Source organism: Heloderma suspectum, chromosome 1, assembly GCF_057233095.1.
Source record: "Heloderma suspectum isolate Gila_16-S chromosome 1, 16-S_ref, whole genome shotgun sequence".
Classification (NCBI taxonomy): domain Eukaryota; kingdom Metazoa; phylum Chordata; class Lepidosauria; order Squamata; family Helodermatidae; genus Heloderma; species Heloderma suspectum.
This window is the reverse complement of record NC_139458.1, coordinates 7066484-7087229: the sequence shown is the minus strand read 5'-3', so window position 1 is coordinate 7087229 and position 20746 is coordinate 7066484. Positions and strand designations below refer to the sequence as shown.

General features: G+C 46.5%; 1 protein-coding gene across 1 annotated transcript in view; it reads right to left on the bottom strand.

Moving 5' to 3' along the window:
- Positions 1 to 6003: 6003 nt before the first annotated feature.
- Positions 6004 to 20746, bottom strand: part of DDHD1 (DDHD domain containing 1) — a 43013-nt gene continuing 28270 nt past the window's right edge. The window contains exons 7-12 of the mRNA XM_084834586.1: positions 18093 to 18355; positions 17278 to 17353; positions 15219 to 15368; positions 12865 to 13117; positions 8422 to 8616; positions 6004 to 7087 (exon numbers count right to left, since the gene is read on the bottom strand). Of these exons, the coding sequence (XP_084690712.1) occupies positions 6903 to 7087; positions 8422 to 8616; positions 12865 to 13117; positions 15219 to 15368; positions 17278 to 17353; positions 18093 to 18355 (1122 nt within the window). The 3' untranslated portion in view covers positions 6004 to 6902. The remainder of the gene's footprint in view (positions 7088 to 8421; positions 8617 to 12864; positions 13118 to 15218; positions 15369 to 17277; positions 17354 to 18092; positions 18356 to 20746) is intronic.

Sequence of the window (20746 nt, the reverse complement as noted above, 5' to 3'; positions counted from 1 at the left end):
TAGGACAGGCATTTGACAAAATGTGCAGGGGGTTGAGCAGCGCCTATTCTACAGGTCTCGGGGCCGGGTCCCACAATAACCGAGAGGTTGTGGAGGCCCTTTGAATCTCTCAGCTGGCCAGAATGGATCCATGGACCACAGTGCAATAGATCACGGATTATAGATTACTAGTTGTCCAAGTAAATGATTTACAGAAGATGCAAAGTTTCAAAAGGCTAATAATTTTCAAGGGAAAGTGGAAAAGTTTACTCTTGACTATAGAACTCTGGAAAACAAGGGGGAAAAGTATAAAATCAAATCCTGGCTATAAAACCTATCTTGAGGATGAATCGGCAAGAAAAGGTGGGGAGGGGGTTGAGAAGGAAGAGAAAGTTGCACTCTTTTGGTTAATGAAAAAGCCAGAAGGTAACAGACAATGTGCTTGAACATTCCTCCAGACAAAACCAGAGCTGGAGCAAGGCCTCATGACTCACACGTATTCTATTAAAGGCCAGCGATAACAGGCGGCTTTCCTGGCCATATAAATACAAAAGCAGATCAGAGAAAAAACATTTGACCAGGCCTAGTCATCTAACAGAGGATGACATTCTGCTTAGCAAAGAGAAGGATTTGGAGACATGTCAAAACTGCAGCCACACTTTTTGAGCTACATGCCTCACAGAGAATTCTGTCTGTGACAATGCCCACTATTCAGACAGGTCTAGGTCCAAAAGAGTTGGATATGCCTATTTCTGGTAACACACACACACACACTGCTGACAAAGCACAACCATGCAATGACATTCGTTGACAAGGTATATTTAAGCAGGCTACCCAAAGGCGGTGAATTTAAGTTTTGAGAACACTCCTCTACCACCAGGAGGTGCAAACTTGTGACCCAAGCTGAGCACAGCCCAACTGGATGGGATTGCTAGTGTAGCAGTTTGCCTGGGACTGGGCATAGGCGGTGGACAGCTTGACATGCCACAAGTTGTCCTGGCCTGATCTTTAGAGAAGATGGTTGGGTTCAGGCTTGAGATGGGCCCAGTCCCAGTGAAATTCGATTTGTGTAGCAAAGCTTGCAGTTTTAGCAGATTCCATACCCTGGTCCAACTCTTCACCCCTCACTCTTTCCTCAAGGCCAAGAGGCTGGGTTTTCCTTAGGTACCACCTTCTTGAAACGTCTTGGTTCTGCCCAGTGGCCATACTGTTCTCGGCTCAGCACATACAGATAAGGGTAACAAGTTCTTAAGAACAGCTTGGAAAGGCTTCGATGCATTGTGCTCTAATTTCCAAGAGAGCTGTGCTATTGCTGGAGATGGATGCCACCATTTTTGTTGTACCTCAGGATTGCCACAACCGCATTCCAAGATGTCTGCAGCAGTGCTTAATTTCTAGGAAAAGACATGTTGAAGCTAGTCTGTTGGGAATCACCTCTCTCCAAGAACTGGAAAGCCTGTTCTCTAATCCCTGAAGTCCATGGATACTATTTAGTCAGCGGTAAGGGGAAATGTCCCCTTCATGGATCACTGCCTTGTTGTGGCGAAGGGGCTTGCGTAACTCAGTGAAGTCATAAGCTATGCCGTGCAGGACCACCCAAGACGGACAGGTCATGGCAGAGAGTTCTGACAAAATGTGGTCCACTGGAGAAGGAAATGGCAACCCACTCCAGCATTCTTGCCAAGAAAACCCCATGGAACATATCACAAGGCTAAAAGAGATGACGCCGGAAGATGAGCCCCTCAGGTCGGAAGGTGTCCAATATACTACTGGGGAAGAGCAGAGGGTATTTCCAAGTAGCGCCAGAAAGAGTGAAGCGGCTGGGCCAAAGCCGAAAGGACACTCAGCTGTGGATGTGTCTGGTGGTGAAAAGAAAATCCAATGCTGTAAAGAACAATATTGTTTAGGAACCTGGAATGTCAGATCAATGAATCAAGGTAAGCTGGAGGTGGTCAAACATGAGATGGCAAGATTGAACATCGACATCTTGGGAATCAGCAAACTCAAATGGACAGGCATGGGCAAATTTAATTCAGGTGACCATCATATCTACTACTGTGGGCAAGAATCCCTTAGAAGAAATGGAGTAGCACTCATAGTCAACAAAAGGGTGGGGAAAGCAGTACTGGGGTACAATCTTAAAAATGATAGAATGATCTCAGTACGAATCCAAGGCAAACCATTCAACATCACAGTAATTCAAGTCTATGCCCCAACCACTGATGCCGAAGAAGCTGAGGTCGATCGGTTCTATGAAGACCTACAACACCTTCTAGAACTAACACCAAAAAAAGATGTCCTCTACATCATAGGGGATTAGAATGCTAAAGTAGGAAGTTAAGAAATCACCAGGATAACAGGCAGGCATGGCCTTGGTGTACAAAATGAAGCAGGACAAAAGCTAATAGAGTTTTGCCAAGAGAACACGCTGATCATAGCAAACACTCTTTTCCAACAGCACAAGAGACAACTCTACACATGGACATCACCGGATGGCCAATATCGAAATCAGATGGATTATATCCTTTGCAGCCAAAGATGGAGAAGCTCTACACAGTCAGTCAAAACAAGACCTGGAGCTGACTGTGGCTCAGATCATGAGCTTCTTGTTGCAAAATTTCGGCTTAAATTGAAGAACGTCGGGAAAACCACTAAACCATTCAGGTATGACCTCAATCATATCCCTTCTGAATATACAGTGGAGGTGAGGAATAGATTTCAGGGATTAGACCTGATAGACAGAGTGCCTGAGGAACTATGGACGGAGGTCCGTAACATTGTTCAGGAGGCAGCAACGAAATCCATCCCAAAGAAAAAGAAATGCAAGAAAGCAAAGTGGCTGTCTGATGAGGCTTTACAAGTAGCTCACGAAAGAAGGGAAGCGAAAAGCAAGGGAGAAAGGGGAAGATATATCCAACTGAATGCAGAGTTCCAGAGAATAGCAAGGAGAGACAAGAAGGCCTTCTTAAATGAACAATGCAAAGAAATCGAGGAAAACAACAGAATGGGAAAGACTAGAGATCTCTTCAAGAAAATCAGAGATCTCAAGGGAACGTTTTGTGCAAAGACGGGCATGATAAAGGACAAAGAAGGCAGGGACCTAACAGATGCAGATGAGATTAAGAAGAGGTGGAAAGAATACACAGAAGAACTCTACAGGAAAGATCTTAATGTCCCTGATAGCCATGATAGTGCGGTCACTGAACTTGAGCCGGACATCCTCGAGAGCGAAGTCAAGTGGGCCTTAGGAAGCATTAGTAACAACAAAGCTAGCGGAGATGACAGTATTCCAGCTGAGCTATTTAAAATCCTAAAAGATGATGCTGTTAAAGTGTTGCATTCAATATGCCAACAAATTTGGAACACTCAACAATGGCCGCAAGACTGGAAAAGGTCAGTTTACATTCCAATTCCAAAGAAGGGCAATGCCAAAGAGTGTTCAAACTACTGCACAATTGCGCTCATTTCACATGCCAGCAAGGCGATGCTCAAAATCCTACAAGCTAGGCTTCAGCAGTATGCGAACTGAGAACTACCGGAAGTACAAGCTGGGTTTCGAAGAGGCAGAGGAACTAGAGATCAAATCGCCAACATTCGCTGCATCATGGAGAAAGCAAGAGAATTCCAGAAAAACGTCTATTTCTGCTTCATTGACTACGCTAAAGCCTTTGATTGTGTGGATCACAACAAACTGTGGCAAATTCTTAAAGTGATGGGAGTACCAGACCATCTTACCTGTCTCCTGAGAAACCTGTATGAGGGTCAAGAAGCAATAGTAAGAACCAGACATGGAACAACCGAGTGGTTCAAAATTGGGAAAGGAGTACGACAAGGCTGCATATTGTCACCCTGCTTATTTAACTTATATGCAGAGTACATCATGAGAAATGCCGGGTTGGATGAATCAGAGGTCGGAATTAAGATTGCTGGGAGAATTATCAACAACCTCCGATACGCAGACGATACCACCCTAATGGCAGAAAGCGAAGAGGATCTCAAGAGCCTCTTGTTGAGGGTGAAAGAGGAGAGTGCAAAAGCTGGTTTGAAACTCAACATTGAAAAAACGAAGATCATGGCATCTGGTCCCATCACTTCCTGGCATATAGAAGGGGAAGAAATGGAAGCAGTGACAGATTTTACTTTCTTGGGCTCCAAGATCACCGCAGACGGTGACTGTAGCCATGAAATTCAAAGACGCTTGCTCCTTGGGAGGAAAGCTATGGCCAACCTAGACAGCATAGTAAGAAACAGAGACATCACCTTGCCGACAAAGGTCCACATAATCAAAGCTATGGTTTTCCCAGTAGTAATGTATGGCTGTGAGAGCTGGACTATAAGGAAGGCTGAGCGCCGAAGAATCGATGCTTTCCAACTGTGGTGCTGGAAAAGACTCTTACGAGTCCCCTGGACTGCAAGGAGGTCAAATCAGTCAATCCTAAAGGAAGTCAACCCTGACTGCTCATTGGAAGGACAGATACTGAAGCTGAAGCTCAAATATTTTGGCCACCTAATGCGAAGAGAAAACTCCCTGGAAAAGACCCTGATGCTGGGAAAGACTGAAGGCAAAAGGAGAAGGGGACGGCAGAGGATGAGATGGCTAGATAGCATCACGGATGCAATGAATATGAACTTGAGCACGCTCCGGGAGAGAGCGCAGGACAGGAAGGCCTGGCGTGCTATGGTCCATGGGGTCACGAAGAGTCGGACACGACTGAACGACAACAAAGGGGAAATGTAGTCTGCACGGGCTCAGGGACATTTCATTTAATATTGCTTTATACATTACTGGAGGTGATGTCTGGCATTGAGAACCAACACCAGGACGGAACCCTCAGGCAAATTACTCCCCAGTCAGCAATGCCCCTACCATTCTGTAGCAGCCCCCTGGTCTTGCCAATGGGCTCAGGGCTGTGCTGCTCACAGACTATTTTTTGGGAAGAATTCATGTGAGTGTTTCATGCTAGTGCAATATTTTCCGTCTCTATTCTTCCACAGAAAATCATTCCAGGCACTTCTTGTGAAGGAGAAGCCTTACATCAGGATCAGAGATAAACAGAGATCCTGAAAGGATTTCAGTGGAGTCTGTTTTCTAAGCCCATTTCATGACTGTAAGATAGTGAGATGTGTGCCTGCATTCCAGAGCAATGGAAAATGAAGAAGCATTTAACATTCCAGCACACATTAACTCTTGAAGATACAATTTGTGCTATTTAAACCTCAGCCCCTTTCCGTTTCTAAAACTCCAGACAAACAACATGCTCCAGAAAAGTGCTGGCATAATCGCAATGCATGCCAGAAACGGACAGTTCCCATAACATTTCCACGTGGTCTCTATATCTGTGGAAAGTCAGGCAGGACTGTACAGAGACCACTTTCTGGGGAAGTCCTGTCCTTCTGAGTAATAATTTGTAGGTCTGCAATTTCAAAACCTTAGTTTTTAATTATTTTAATCCTCTTGGGTTTTATGCGTGGTTGTGATTTTCTGTGTTTTAAATGTTTTATTGTTACTTATAATGCAATTTGCCTTGAATACTAGTAAAAAGGAGGCAGATGCATATATGAATAAAGCAAATATACAGTCACATTATGGACTTAGGAACAGTAGTGCATGGGAAACTGAGAAGGGGCATATGTGTGGAGGAATGAGCTGTGAGTGGGGGGTTTACTTTTGCTGCAGCAGTTGCTCCTGTGAAGGAGTAAGCTGTTCCCCAATTTGAAATGCAGATTGTCTCATCTGCAGTGCAAACAGCCAAGAGAAAGAACGCATGCAAAACTGCAGCTGAGTACATGGATGCTTCTTTGGATCCTGGCCAGCATCACTTTATCAAAGGAACTTAACAACAGTCTAATTGTCCAGTGTCACATACTCATGCTATGAACCTCCTTGACTGAGGAAATGCAAATTCAAGACTCGGCTTCTGTTACTCATTCTCAAAGACTTCCAAGGCAGACGTTTTAAAATTTGCAAAATGAAGTGAACTTTGTGTTCCTCAGTGAACACTACGCAAGAACCAAAGCAAGAGTCCAATCCTCACAGGAGACTTTACTTACCTTGGAGAAAAACTATTTTAACAAACATTGTTTGTGTGGTAACACAAAGGTTATTTTAATGAAAAAATACTGAAAAGTGTGCCAGTGTCCATAGCTCCATCTGAATAGTACAAAGATATGTCATCTGAGGAATAAAGTCTTAACACTGTAGAAAATAAATGTGGTTCTTTAAATTATGCCCCCTGCTCCAAAAAAACAAAACAAAAAGCGGGGGAGGGGGGAAACAGTAGAAAAGTAAAGATTCTTACACACTGGACTAAAACAAAACAGTTAGTCGGAGGTAATAATAAATTATGATGATATTATTTCAAAATATTAGCCTCATGCCTGTTGGCCAGTTTTAGTATTTGGATGAGTTGTGTTAGCACACCCTTTGTGCATCTGCCGTTCCAAAGGAATTTCAATGGAACTAGGAGCAACAGACTTCATATGAGAATGATGGCCATTTGCTTCTTATGTAGCAATACAAAGGACACAGAACATGACCGTTTTAGGTTTTCAGGCATTTTTCTTACATGGAAAATCCATCTTAGCAGATTAATCGTTACAATGCACTCCATCAAGCAGTTATGATTCCTCTGCAAAGATGTCGACCTGCCATGGATGCGGAAACCACCACTGCTGGCTTGTGCGTATAGCTGAAGGACTCGGAGCTGAGAACAGCCTTTCACGAAGGCCTCAATTAGCACAGAACTGGAAATGTGCCTTGAAGGGCAACTAATCTTGGAAGGAAGAAATCCAGACATGCATTTGAACCTGAAACCACCATGCCTTAAAAACAGATGCTGCACTTAAGATTGTTTTGTGCCGTTTGTCATGTTTCATTCTTCCTCCTCCCCCCTCCCCTCCCGCCCCCCTGCCCCCAGCTAAAATCAAACAGAGTCTAAGTGTGACTTGATGCCATCCTCCTCTTGGTCCTGCTTGTACATGAAGGTAAGGAGAAAGAGCGCAATGTCCATAGACGACCAGTAAGCTGTGTGCGACGTGACGGCAGACCAGTATCGGCTCTCCACCAGGCCTTCCCTGAGCTCAAAGTCGATCCTGTGCTCCAGGTCCACTGGACAGGAAACAAGAAGAAAACTAGAAGTATTCCTACCAGAACACGTCATTCCCATGTAGAAACCTTCCCTTCCTGTTCCCATTTTTTGCCCTTTCCATTCTCCTTGCCTATGTAATATTGGGGGGGGGGGGGGAATGTTACCAACTCACTAAGTAGCACCCTTTGTCTCCTACAGCTCCTGATTTGATGGCTCTCAAAAGAGACACACAGCTGAGATGGGACTGGGGAAGGGAGGCTGTGACAGCAGCACAGTTGGAATGAGAAACTGAGCGGCCCACTCTCTGGACCCTGCAAAAGGTGATGCAACAGTGAGTGGCCCAGGGCAGCTGTGCAGTGGCTAAGGGACTGGCCAGGAAGTGGTGCTGGCAGGCGCCTGTCCTTCTACCACAACACTGCTTCAAAGCTGTGCTCTTCTGGATGTAAACAATGATGGCCTCCTGCCCGCCGGCATTTGGAAAAAAGGGGGGAAATCCAGCAAGGTAAAATATGGAGGCCATGAGGCTTGGTTGCTGGCCCTCTGGATTCTCTGAGGAGAAAACCAACGGTTAAATGCACAGAACTGAAATCAACCTCACAGCCTACCAAGATTCCTCCTCAGCTTTCCAGACATCTAAGAGGCCGGCTGGGCCTCCCTAATGAGATGTGCGCTTTTGGAAGGCAGCAGCTTTCCCGACCCCCAAGACCCTTAACACAGCCCAGGAAGCCATTCCCCCCCTCCCCCAATTAGTTCAAATCAGTTCTCAAGAGAGACTTCAAGAGAGACTTCCTATTCTTTCAACAACCCCCTCCTCATTTAGAAACCTAAAAAGGATGTGATATATATGTGAATAACCAGATAAGTCATCTGCCATGTATGTGGAGGCTCCGATTTTAGCTGCCCTTGATAGAATCATAGGATATTAGGGTTGGAAGGGGCCTACAAGACCATCAAGTCCAACCCCCTGCTCAATGCAGGAATCCAAGTCAGAGCATCCCCGACAGATGGCTGTCCAGCCTCATCTTGAATGCCTCCTGTGTGGGAGAGCCCACCACCTCCCTAGGGAATTGGTTCCACTGTTGTATTGCTCTAACAGTCAGGACGTTTTTCCTGATGTTCAGCCAGATTTAGGGAGGCTGAGTGTGACACAGCTTGAGAACTCCAGATCTGTAGGAATGGAACACACCCAGTCTGTATTGTAAGAAGCATTAACAGATGTACAAGAAGCTTTTCAACAGCCCATGTGAACTATTTGTTGCTAACCTACATCTCAAGTGCCTCCACTTTACTGGGAAGGGAAAAGTGAAACTAAGACTGGCCAAGTGGCGCTCTGGAGACCATGCTGCTTGCTTACATGTTGGATCTAGGAAGCCGGAGCTGCTGTGTGGGAAGGTCTGGGTCCCGATGGATGCCTGACTCAAGGTTGCCTTCTTGTCGTCTACTTCTGTCCCTTCTTTTCCTGACTCGAGTGCCTGCGAGATGGGAGCACTGGAACGTCCAAATCGTGAGAAGAGCATCCCTCCAAGGCCTTTCCCAATGCTAGCAGCTCCTGTGTTTAGTTAGCACAACACAACAGCCGTTGCAACTCTGCAATCACACAGCACGTGGGGACTAATGGGATGCTATGGCAAAGACGCAGCTGCTGCCAAAAACAGAAGCCACATGTGTCCCCCCCCCGTAACTCTTAGCCCAGCTTGCCCTTGTCTTACTTCATGACATTCACATATTCTTGTTCCCACTGTTAAAAATTCAAAGGCTGTGCAGATCTTTCCATCTCCCACCCCCATCCCAGTCTGTTCACCGTTCCTCCAGAAGTCTGGGCAGCCTGGATACTTTCATCCTGATCAAATGAGTATTGCTGACTGAAAAACCTCACTCTGGTCAGCCATTCATACTGGAAAACTGGCTTTACCTTCGGACTCTGCCGCCCCCTTGTGGACAGAGTTCTAGCCACAAATCGGAGGCCAACCTTCAGCACCCTACTGGCACCACCATTCTGAGGGCCCCCCTGCTCACTGCCTCTTTAGGTGCACACCCCAAAAATGTAACGTGCAAATGCGCACGGTGCGTGAGCCCTTTCCATCTATTTTCCCCACATGCACGACAAATGAGGAGCTGCTGCTTGCTTATGGGGGATCCGGACGTCTTTTTGCAGAGCTTCTGTTGCGGGAACATCCCATTCTCCACTGCGCTCAAGCCCCAGTATCTCACTATCCACCATCCCTCAGCACTATCTTGCAAACTCTAAAAGGTTTTGTTCAGATTAGAATGTGGAAAACCAAAGTTCGGGGGGAGGGGGGGAACCCTGCTCAGCTATGCAACCTGAGCAAGTCTTTCAACCTGACAAGGTTGCTGTGAAGAGAACAATACAGCGTGGTAACACAAGAGTCAGCGCTCCTCATCTGTAAAACGGCAGCATTAACTGGCTACTTGGCTGCCTCTGCGTTTTTAGGGGTTGATGTTCAAATCTCTGATCTGTAGTAACTGAGACGGGTATCTGTACTTCTATTATTTTTACTTTAAAAATAGATTATCCTTTCCTACAACAAAATGGTATGTATCCCCAAGCAACTGTATTTAGGATCAGGGCAGCAGAAGCAAGCCTCATTTTTTCTTGGAGTCATTATGGTTTTATGATTGTAGCCAGTCATGCACGAGACCTTGTCTTTGTTTCTGAAGAAGTGGGGAGTGATCTGGAAGTCGGGGGTATATCCACCACCCCCTTGTCATGGTCCAATCACTATCTGGTGACGTTGGACTTCTCAGTTCCACAACCTCTCCGCAGGGGTGGAGGACCCATTAAAATGGTCGGCCTCAGGCGTCTTATGGATCTGAATGGATTCCTGAACACGCTTGGGGATTCTCTGGAGCACGCAAACAGCCACTCGGTTGAGACCCTGGTGGGTGGCTGGAATGCTGGGGAATTAGATCGGGGAATCACTGGGGAATTAGATCGGGTGGCTCTGAAACACCCTCTCCCCCTGAACAGGGCTCGGACTGCACCATGGTTCAGTCTGCTGTTACGAGCTCTGAAATAGGAGGTGAGACGGCTAGAGCACTTGGTGGCAGAAGTCTCGCTCCGAAGACGATCAGACATGGGCTAGAGCTGTATCTTCAGCCTGTCACATGGTAGTGAAGGCAGCAAAAAAGGAATACTATGCTGCCTCTATCATGTCCGCAGAGTGCTGCCCCGGAGGCTGTTCCAAGTGGTCCGGAGCCTGGTCGGTCCAGTTGCTCTAGAACCACTGGAGCATTCTAAGGCCTCCTTTTGTGGATAAAATTGATCAGATCAGGAGTGTTATTCCATGCGCTGTGGATACAGTTAGCGAGTGAGAGGTGGCCTGTGGCAAACTGGTTTTGTGGGATCGGTTCCAGCTTCTTCCTTCTGATGAAGTGGACTAGGTGCTTTCATCTGTAAAGCCGACCACTTGCTTACTTGATCCTTGCCCATCTTGGCTCATTATGAGCTGCAGGGAGAGGCTGGGTGAGGGGATCAGGGCAGTGGTGAATGCCTCCCTTGAGGAGGGAGTGATGCCATCAGCCCTCAAGGAAGAAGTGATAAGACTGTTTTTAAAAAAGCCCTCCTTGGATCCCCAAGTTCTGAACAACTTTCGCCCAGTCTCAAATCTGCCATTCTTGGGCAAGATCATTGAACGGGGTGGTGGCAATGCAGTTGAAGGCACACTTGGAAGAAGCTGATTATCTTGATCCATTTCAATCGGGCTTCAGGCCTGGGCATGGGAAAGAAACAGTCTTGGTCGCTTTGGTGGATGATATGAGGAGGGCTCTGGGTAGGGGTGAATGCTCCTTCCTTGTTCTCCTTGACCTCTCAGCGGCTTTTGATATAGTTGACCACGGTATCCTCCTGAACCGCCTGGAGAGGATGGGCATTGGAGACATTGTATTACGGTGGTTCTGGTCCTTCCTCTCCAGCAGGTACCAGAGGGTAGCAGTGGGAAAGGAGGTGTCGGACCCGTGGCTGCTCACGTGTGGGTTGCCACAGGGTTCCCTCCTCTCCCCGATGCTATTTAACATCTCTGTGAAGCCGCTGGGGCTATCATCAGGAGGTTTGGGGTACAGTGTCATCAATATGCGGATGACACGCAGCTCTACCTCCTATTCAAATCTTCATCAAGGTTGGCTGTAAAATTCCTGTCTGAAAGTGTGGAGACGGTGAGTGGCTGGATGGGGAGGAATAAGCTGAAGCTGAACCTTGACAAGATCAAGGTACTTTTGGTGGGAGACAAGAGGAGGTTGGGGGATGTTGACCTGGTGTTGAATGGGGTTCGGCTACCCTTGAAAGACCAGGTCCGCAGCCTGGGGGTCATTTTAGACCCCCAGCTGTCCATGGAGGCTCAGGTGTCAGCTGTAAGCCGGACAGCGCTGTACCAACTCCATCTGATACGGCGGCTGCGCCCCTAGCTTCCCAACCATCTGCTCCCATTGGTAGTACATGTCCTGGTCTCCTCTCGTCTAGACTACTGTAATGCGCTCTACATGGGGTTACCCTTGAAGACGGTCCGGAAGCTACAGCTGGTGCAGAACACAGCGGCTCGCCTGATTAAAGGCAGCCGCCAGCGAGATCACATCACTCCGGTGCTGAAGGAGTTGCACTGGTTACCAGTTGTTTTCCAGGCCAAATTCAAGGTGTTGGTTTTGACCTTTAAAACCCTGTGCGGTTCCAGCCCAGCCTATCTCAAGGAGCGCCTCCAGCAGCACCAGACAGGCCTCTTAACAATTTCAGCCTTGGATAGCCTTCTCTCTGTCCCATCAGCCAGGACAGCTAGGCTGGTGAGGACGAGGGAGAGGGCCTTTTCTGTGGTGGCCCCCACTCTGTGGAACTCCCTCCTTAGGGAACTCTGCCAAGCCCCCTCTTTAATGAGCTTCTGCCACACACTGAAAACTTGGTTATTCGGGCAGGCATTTGGGGTGGGTTAGGGTATTTTTAAATAATGTTTTAATGTATAATTTTACTGTTTTTAATTGTACCATTGTACATTGCCCAGAGTGGCTGGGTGACCGGCCAGATGGGCGATTAAGAAATAAAATAAATAAATAAATGATTGGAGTTTAAAATGCAAGACTGCACATGCTCAGAGTATTTCTGATTGTTTGGGAAACTGCCACTGCCGGCCAACCCCCGCTCCCAGTTGGTGCAAGAGCCAGGGGTGGGACCACCTAGCCTGGAGATCTCAAGAGCTTGCACCTTCTTTTGTGGCACTTTGGCTCGTCTAAATAAAGGTATTGCCTAACTATGGATTTTTTTACTTCTGGACCAGTGCAGCTATCTTTTTCTTTGTGTCTTTGTTTGGTTTTGCTCTAATGTGTCAGGAATATGGAAGCAGTCCTAAGGCATGGAATGGTGGTTGGGGTGGGGAGAAAGGGTTCGTTGTGTGTGAAATGAAGTCATACGTACGGCCATCTAAAGGGGACCCCCTGCAAGACCATTGAGGCCAGGCTCTAGGGTTACCGAGATGCACCATAGGCACCAACTGTGGGGGCATTCACGCAACTTCTTACAAAAAAGATAAATTCAAATCCCAGGAGGAGAGAGACTCTTCCAAAGGCAACTGGACACCCTGGAGATGCAGAATCACCTGTATCCCTGCTCTTCCTCTATGGAGCAAGGGGCAATGTATGCGACTGATTCCCTCCCCTCCCCTGCCTTTATCCCCTGAAGCAGATTATGCTGAGACACAGTGTCTGGCCCAAGATGACCCCGTAAGCCTCGTGGTATTCCTTGGAGGCACGATATGCACACACAAACAGAGGTTTCCAAGGTTTCAAGAATAATTACCCAATATACTTGCTTTGCCTATATTTGTTATGGACTCCCCGTAGTGCCGCCGGGCCATGACAGGCGATGTCGTTGGGCTGGTTAAAGATGGGAGAGATTCGCTCTCAGGGACTGAGGTAGATTCTTTGGCCGGGTTGAGGAAACTTGGCTTCATATGCTCATAAGGTAGAGGGTTTGTAGTGTTATACCAGTGGATCTGGACGGGAGAAATGTTGCTATAGTGCTTGAGAATTAAAGGCTCTAGTCTATAGGCCTGCAAGTAAGAAGACAGAGAAGGAAACCTTGAGTGATAGGTAACAAGTGACTTATTTTATACCACCCATTTTTCATCTAGTCTGATACTTATCCCTTTTTCAGACTCATAAAACATTCCCTTTCTCATTAGATTCAGTTAAAGGTTATACAGCTAAAAATAATAAGGTGATTTGGTTAAAGCCATCTACTATTTCTGGACACATTTCTGAGCAGCTGAAAGAACCATCATAGCTTCATGCCTCACAGCCTTTTACTTAGTTTACATTGTGACATGGAAAAACAATTAGACAAATCGCAATCAATGAAGGCTTTAAAGAAGAAATGTATAAGAAGCTTTTGTTTACATTAAAACTGTGGGTATTCGAAACGCCTTCATTTTAAAGAGTGATTAAGGAACCAGCAACATACAATTCAACACACTTGTACAGGGCCAAGGAAAATCGGTGAATTTACAGATCATATGCCGTTGCTTCCAGTAATCTTGTTGAAATCACCAGAGCATTAAAGATGAGGAAATTGCCCAAAGGGATGGTTTCTGGACAGACGCTTATTTACAAGAATAGCTACTCCATGTCCATAAAAATCCAAAGAACTGCTGTTTCAGAGTTAGACAACTTTTTTAAAAAACAAACACTATTTCCAATGGAAAGCTTCAAGGCTTTGACCATTTCATCACATTTTCCAACTAATTTCCACAAAACTGAGACAAAACATTGAAGCAAGATCCTAGTAGAAAATTAAGGGTGAAGACACAGGTAAGACTTTTTGAGCAGTCAGGCTGCTCTGGAAGTGCCCTTGCTGCATTCGGTTAAAAAATGTACCAATTCCTTTGCGGGCTTGAGTTCTGGAAAAAACTGTTCTGTAACTTTCAGTCAGAAGCTGGCTATGCCAACTGGTGGAGGCCTGTTGGTGAAGGCTGTCAAATCATACAATGCCTATGCCGTGCCAGCTGCACTGGTTACCAGTATGTTTCTGAGACCAACTTAAAGTGCTGTTTTGACCTTTAAAGCCATATACTGTTTGGGATCAATATACCTTCATCCATATCAGCCTGCCCGCACTTTTGAGGTCAGCAATATAGGCCCTTCTCATTTGCCCCAATTTGAGGGCAGTTAGCTGGTGGAGTACATGAGACGGGACCTTTTTGCTGTGGCCCCACACCTCTGGAATAGTTTGCCATCGGGGGTCTGTCAGGTCCCATCATTGCAGGCTTTTCGGAAGGCCCTGAAGACCTACTTTTTGACTGTGGCTTCCCCCGATCATGTTTTATTGGGCTGCTCTGCTCTGCAGCTGTAACTATGCTTTAGGTTTTTACTAATATTTTACAGCTGGTATCTGTTTTATAAATGCTTGCTGCCTTATTATTGTATCGTAGATGTTGTTGTTGTTGTAAGACGTCTTGGGAGGCCTTCTGCCCTGAAAGGCAGCCTAGAAATATTTTAAATAATGAGAATACATAAATGTTGCCTTGGGAGGCCTTCCGGCCTGAAAGGCAGCCTAGAAATATTTTAAATAATGAGAATACATAAATGTTGCCTTGGGAGGCCTTCCGGCCTGAAAGGCAGCCTAGAAATATTTTAAATAATGAGAATACATTATTTATTTGTGACATCAGCAAGAAATGCACATACCCCCAAATCCCCACTTTAAGTTTCTTTGTCTTTGTCTTTACGGGAGGTTGTTCTGCCAGGCCATGCAACATACTAACACACACCAGTGTCCACAAGGGCAGCTCTGACTACCCTTTCTCATACACTGTCTTTGACAGTCCTTCAGCAACTTTTATTCAGAAATATTCTTGATTAGGGCTGGCACAAAACGTTCAGGTACCTAAGGCAGAAAATCCAAACGGCTTTCTCCCCACTTCCAACAATGACAATGAAGGGCATGATCCCTTGGGAAGTTCTCCTGCACAAATCTCATCAAAAAAGTAAGCCTGTGCAGAAGATTGTGTCCCATGATTTGATCTGCCTTCTGCTTTCTGCTCCTGCCACCCTTTAAGGGCACCGAAAATCCGCCACCTGAGGGGGCCGCCTCACCTTGCCTCACGGTAGGGCCGCCTCTGCGAGGTGAAAGCTTGTTACTGCACTAACACTCACCACTGGATCTGTTGGATGAAAAATGTTTAGCAACCGGTTACAAATAGTTCTGGGCAGAATGTGATCTTGACTTCCACTGTTTCCTGGACGGATGCCACGCAAGGCCAAAAACACTGCTAATGGAGATCCCATACAGAAGAAATTTTCAACCTAAGGAGACATTTCATTTGATATTAACAGGCAGAGAAAAAGGCAGCTTTCTAGCAGATATTGGGACACTTCTTTGGAAGATGAGGAAAAGTTGTGATCTCACTGCCTTGAGGCACATTACAAATGGAGGGAAATCACAGTGTAGTAATACATCCTCCTTTACATCCTCCTTTAATAGCCACAAGAAACTGACACAGGCATGAAAGCAGATTGCAAGTATTCCTCAGGACTGCCACCTGAGGAAATCTAAGCGGAAGGGAGTATCCCATGAGAGGTACAGGGAAGGTTAGGAGACAACGGCGACTCGTCAGAGGATTCCCACAGCACAAGTCTGCTTGGCCGTGATTATATGGGAAGTTAAGAAACATAAATCTATTTTAAGAAAGTATTTCATAGAGCTGGCTTTCTTTTTTGAGGAAGCAGAAGAGCAAATTCTATGAAAAAAATTAACATGCGACAGTGCTTTATTCCAGATCAGACCACTGACTCTCTAGCCCAGTGCCGCCCTGTTGTGACCAGCACCGGCTCTCCAATACATCAGTCAAGGGCCTTCCCCAGTCCTCTTAGCCAGGATTCTAGGGCAGCCTTCCTCAACCTGGTGCCCTCAAATGGGTTAGATTGCAACACCCATCATCCCCAGCCAGCAAGGCCACTGTAGGGCGCCAGGCTGGGGAAGACTGTCCTAGTGAGTGAACTGGAGCCTACTGTGTGCCACTGAGCTACAGCACCTTCTGACACCTTAACAGGAGAGACCTTATTCCCTCCAAGTCAACCCCCTAAAATTCTACAGACCTGGTCCCAGGGGAATTTCTGCATTACACATTAACTTATTTGATCTAATACAATCAAACCTGATCTATTAGATATAAACTCTGTTCAATATCAGAAGCATGGCTTGTTCAAGACAATCTGACAAGGCTGAGATTAATCTATTAGATGGCGTTTAATAGATGCTGCCTTCCTACTAAGTTCACACTGCTGATGGTTCCTTTTCGCTGGAGTTTTAATTCTTATAATTCAAGGTGGGACACAAAAACCTCTCCCGGCCATTTCTGCAGCCCCCACAGCTGCACCACCAAAATCCAGCAGCACAGCAGAAGCAAAAAGTCACACTGTTCCTTTACAACAAAGCATGCAGGGAGCATGTGCCTTGTTTTAAAGAAAAACTGCACTCCCGGAAGCTGCGTCAGAAGGCAATGCTGCTTTAAAACAAAGCTTGCACCCCCTGTCCATCTTGTTCCATGAGGGTGGAAAAAGGCAGCTTTTGGGCCATTGCTCTGCTGAATTTTGGTGGCAAATTCAGCAGCCCAGCGGTGACAGGGTGTGTGAGTGTGTGTGTGTGTGTGTGTGGAGACTGGCCCCCAGAAGTTGCCCGGCCCTGTTTTAAATAAATAAAAATGCATGTGATCTGCAAGCTAAATGGATGCAAGGAAGAAAATTACGAAATCCAGCTGCTTCCCAGCTGCCTGGCTTGCTGGTTGTTCCTTTATCACATTCTCAGTGCCAGGGGCACAGTCTCACACACCCTCTTTAATGCAGCAGATGAAGAGCAGAAAGTGAAAGCAGCACTCAAGGCCCCTGGTGCATCAATGCCTCTTCAACTGGGTACTGATGAAGTCAATACATTAAGTGCACTAAATGGAGCTTCCCTCGGCAACTGGATAGCTTGATTTAAGACCAGGGGCCACACCCTCAACTTCTTCTCGCTATTCACTGCTTTCCTTTACTCTTCTTTGAAAGGAACTGCTTCTTAGTTAACCCTGAACTCTATATGGGAAAAATATTTATGGATTTGACTGGGAGATGTTTGTCTAGTTGATGTCAAGGTAGAACCTGGAGAAGAGCTGAAGCCTCTTTCTTGCTGAAAGTGAGCCATTACTAGAAAGGCACAGTTTTTGCACACTCGCACCTTGAATTTTAAGGCAGGTGTCTTAGATATGGTGGATGTCTTCAGTCCGTGCAACCGCTCTTCTATCTCCTTCAATCTAAGGAAAAATGCACAGTTGCACAAGTTCTTTTGATTAGAAACATTTAATTTTCTCTATTTAAGAGGTCTGTTATGTACATGAATGTTGATGCAATTTATCAACACAAATATTCCGGAAACAAGACTTTGTAAGATCAAAACTGAAACACAGCTGCACTCTCTTTGCATCTTGGCCTTTTGAAAGAGAAAAGGGAGTCCTATAGTGCAGACAAACACACATAAAAAATTAGAACCAGCTGGGTTTTTTTCTCTTGCAGCTCAAGTCTGGTTCCAGGTGTCCGCATGTTTTTCTCCACAGGACAAAACAACTTCAGAGGGGGGGTTTCAATCAGGAAAATGGTGGAGCTGAACTCCCCCATGCTGCACTGTGCCCCCACCCCCATCCCACCAATCCAGCCTTCCCTTGGTGGTTGCTTTGATCTTTAAAAATCTCCTCCATCACATCTTGTTTGACTCTTTATGTAGATTGAAGACCTATCCAGTGCTGCATGTATTACTAACCGGACAAAGTGTTTTTGTGGGTGCATCTCTCTCTCATAGCCTGCCCACCACCCACTCACCCGCAAAAAGGATAGAACTGCCTTTCAGAATCAGCCAACTGTGCTTTGCTGAAGCACAGCTGGAGTTAGGAAGCAGATGTGCAGCAAAGTAATTCAGCTGTTGAAACAGGCTGGACCCACTCAATATTTTTCAACACACCAGTACCTCTCCCACTAATAGACAGGGAAGTCCTTTACCGCCGCTTGGTTAAATAAAACTCTTCTAGCAAATGCTGCTCCTCGTAGCTCATCCATGTGTCCTCAAGGTCATCGTATTCCTTCTCAAGTAACTGTTCATACAGCCTGACTGGATTCCATCCAGTCATGATGTCGTATGTGATGACGCATCCTAAGGAATGTGACACAATAGATACTTTCCCGCCCTTTTCTGTGAACTCTGGATTCCGAGAACAGAAAAGTGTGTACAAACGATTCAGCTCCTGTTGAAGGCCTTTTACCAGCTGTTTGGAGAGGGGAGGGAGAAGAAAACAACTTTTATAGTCTGCACATTGCTACATATTTAGCTTCTGCATATCTGCGCACCCTTAACGGCATCTTTTTTAAGGCAATGGCTCTGTCAGAGTGATGGGGTGGCTCAGTGTTAGCAGCCAGCTCCAATCTCAAAATCAGACGCAATCAGTGAAATAGCAGTTTTCAGATTCTGACGTTTAGGTGAACGGTGGGACGCTATCTTTAAACAAAAACACAACAAGAAAATGCATTATATGACTACCCTTAAGAATTAAGTGCCAAATCCTCAACAACTGGCACTTAAACCCACGGTTACATGGTTAACAATGTAAACCATGTAACAAGAATACAGTGACTTATTCCTGTTCTTCAGGAACACACAGAATAAAATTCTTATTACTGGGTTTAACAGCATTTCAAAGTACTGTGTGTTTTATTGCATCCAGACATATTGCCTGTGGCAATGGGGGGCGGGTCCCTCCTGCTGGGGTAGCACAGTGACTGGGGCAGCGGAGCCTTGCCCTGTGGCTGTGACCCTGGGGGCGCAAGGTAGGGAGACTGACTTAGCTGAGGGAATGACCTGCCTCCAGATGGAAGGGCTGTAAGAAGAGGTCAACTGACCACAATAGCACAACAGCAGACTGGCAGACACTGCACTGGAGCGGGAGGACAACTGTGTGGAACATCTGCCTGGGGGAGCGGGGACCTCAAGCTCACCCAAGCACAGTGAGCCAGAGCAGAGGAAACGTTGGAGCTGGCAGAGACTTCGCGTGGACTCGGGCAGCAAGCCCTGCCCTGGAAGGCCCGGGGAACATAGCAGAGACCTAATATGGCCCCCCAGGAGAGAGTGGGAGAACTGTACAGCGTGGAACATTTACCGGAGGGTAGTTGGTGTCCGTAAGCTCCCCCCGCCCCAGTGGAAAAAATTGGAGCCAGGGGAAATTATCAGTGCCGGTGCTGAAACGGCGAGCCAAGGGGGATTTCTGCTTTGGGTTGGGACAAAGGCGAGGGCCTACCCGCTTTGGGATTTTCTGACTTGTGAGGGTTGCCTGCTTGGCATCATCAAGCAGGGGTGGAGAACGCTTTTCAGTCCAAGGGCCAAATTCCAATCTGCAAAAGGTCTTGGGAGCCATGTTCCGTCTGTGGGTGGGCCAGTCAAAGTGGGTGTGACCAAAATGTGGTTATTAGGCCTATTCAGAAGCAAGCAGGACAAGCCTCTGCTTGTCCGCACAGACATAAGCAGGACTGAATCACTCAGCAGCACTTTCAAGTAGCACCCCAAACACCAAGCCTTTGTATGTCTACTCCAAGTAAGCAGGACACGCCTCAGCAGAAGCAGGACTGAATCACTCAGCAACTTCCTCCCCTGGCCCTGTCCTCTCTGCCCTGAAGAAAAGCTTTTATCATCTGATCAGAGAGAAGTGCTTTTCCCTGGTAAGCACTGAAAAAGGTTCCCCTAAGCAGGGGAAAACACGTGCCTGTGATCAGCGCCTGATCGGAGATAAGAATTTTTCCCTCTGTGGCAGCAGGAGCAGGGCCAGGCAGGCATACAAGCGCCTGAGGTCATAGGTGTTTATGCTTTGCATGTGCATGAAAAAGAGCTTCACCCGCAGAATTTTAAAGGTCTGATGACTCTGTAGCATCTAGCGGAGTTGCTCTTTGTACAGCCCAAGAAGCACTTTGCTATGTGATTCCCCCAACCAAATTCCTCACCCCCTCATCACGTTTTTGAATTCTTTGTGTAAACTGTCTGGCAGGGGCAAGCACTACTTTGCCATTCAGTATATACTTCAAGTTTGGCATCACAGGAAGCAAAGTGCTCTGATGCCAAAATAAGTGGTGTGTGTGTGTGTGAGAGATCCCATCGCCAAGGATACTTACAGCAGTTGGCATGGTGGTGGAGGCGGCGGCAGCACCTCAGCACCTCCTCCTACAGTGCCTCTCCTTGCTGCAACTAACAACTGTTTCTTAGCTGAATAAAGCCCATGACCTGCACATTGCTCCTTGGCCCACTTCCTTGACCCCATGCTTTTTAGATTAAGCTGCATTTTAAAATATCCATGCATCAACAAGACAGCTGTTGTGCCTGTACTGAAAGTGCTGGAAAATTGTGAAATATATCTCTATCATGTTCCCTCCTCACCCATTTCTAAGCTTAAAACATTTTAACCTTTCCTCATGGGGGAGGTGTTCCAGCCCCTTGATCGTTTTGGATGCCTTTTTCTGCACCTTTCCTAGCTCTACAATATCCTGTTGAGCTGCAAAGCTGTACACAATCATGTTAAACCTTACTGGGTGACCTGAGGCAACTATCTTTCAGTCTCGCCTATATCACGGGGCTGGGACTGTTGCAAGGATAAAATGAAACATGCTGCCCCACA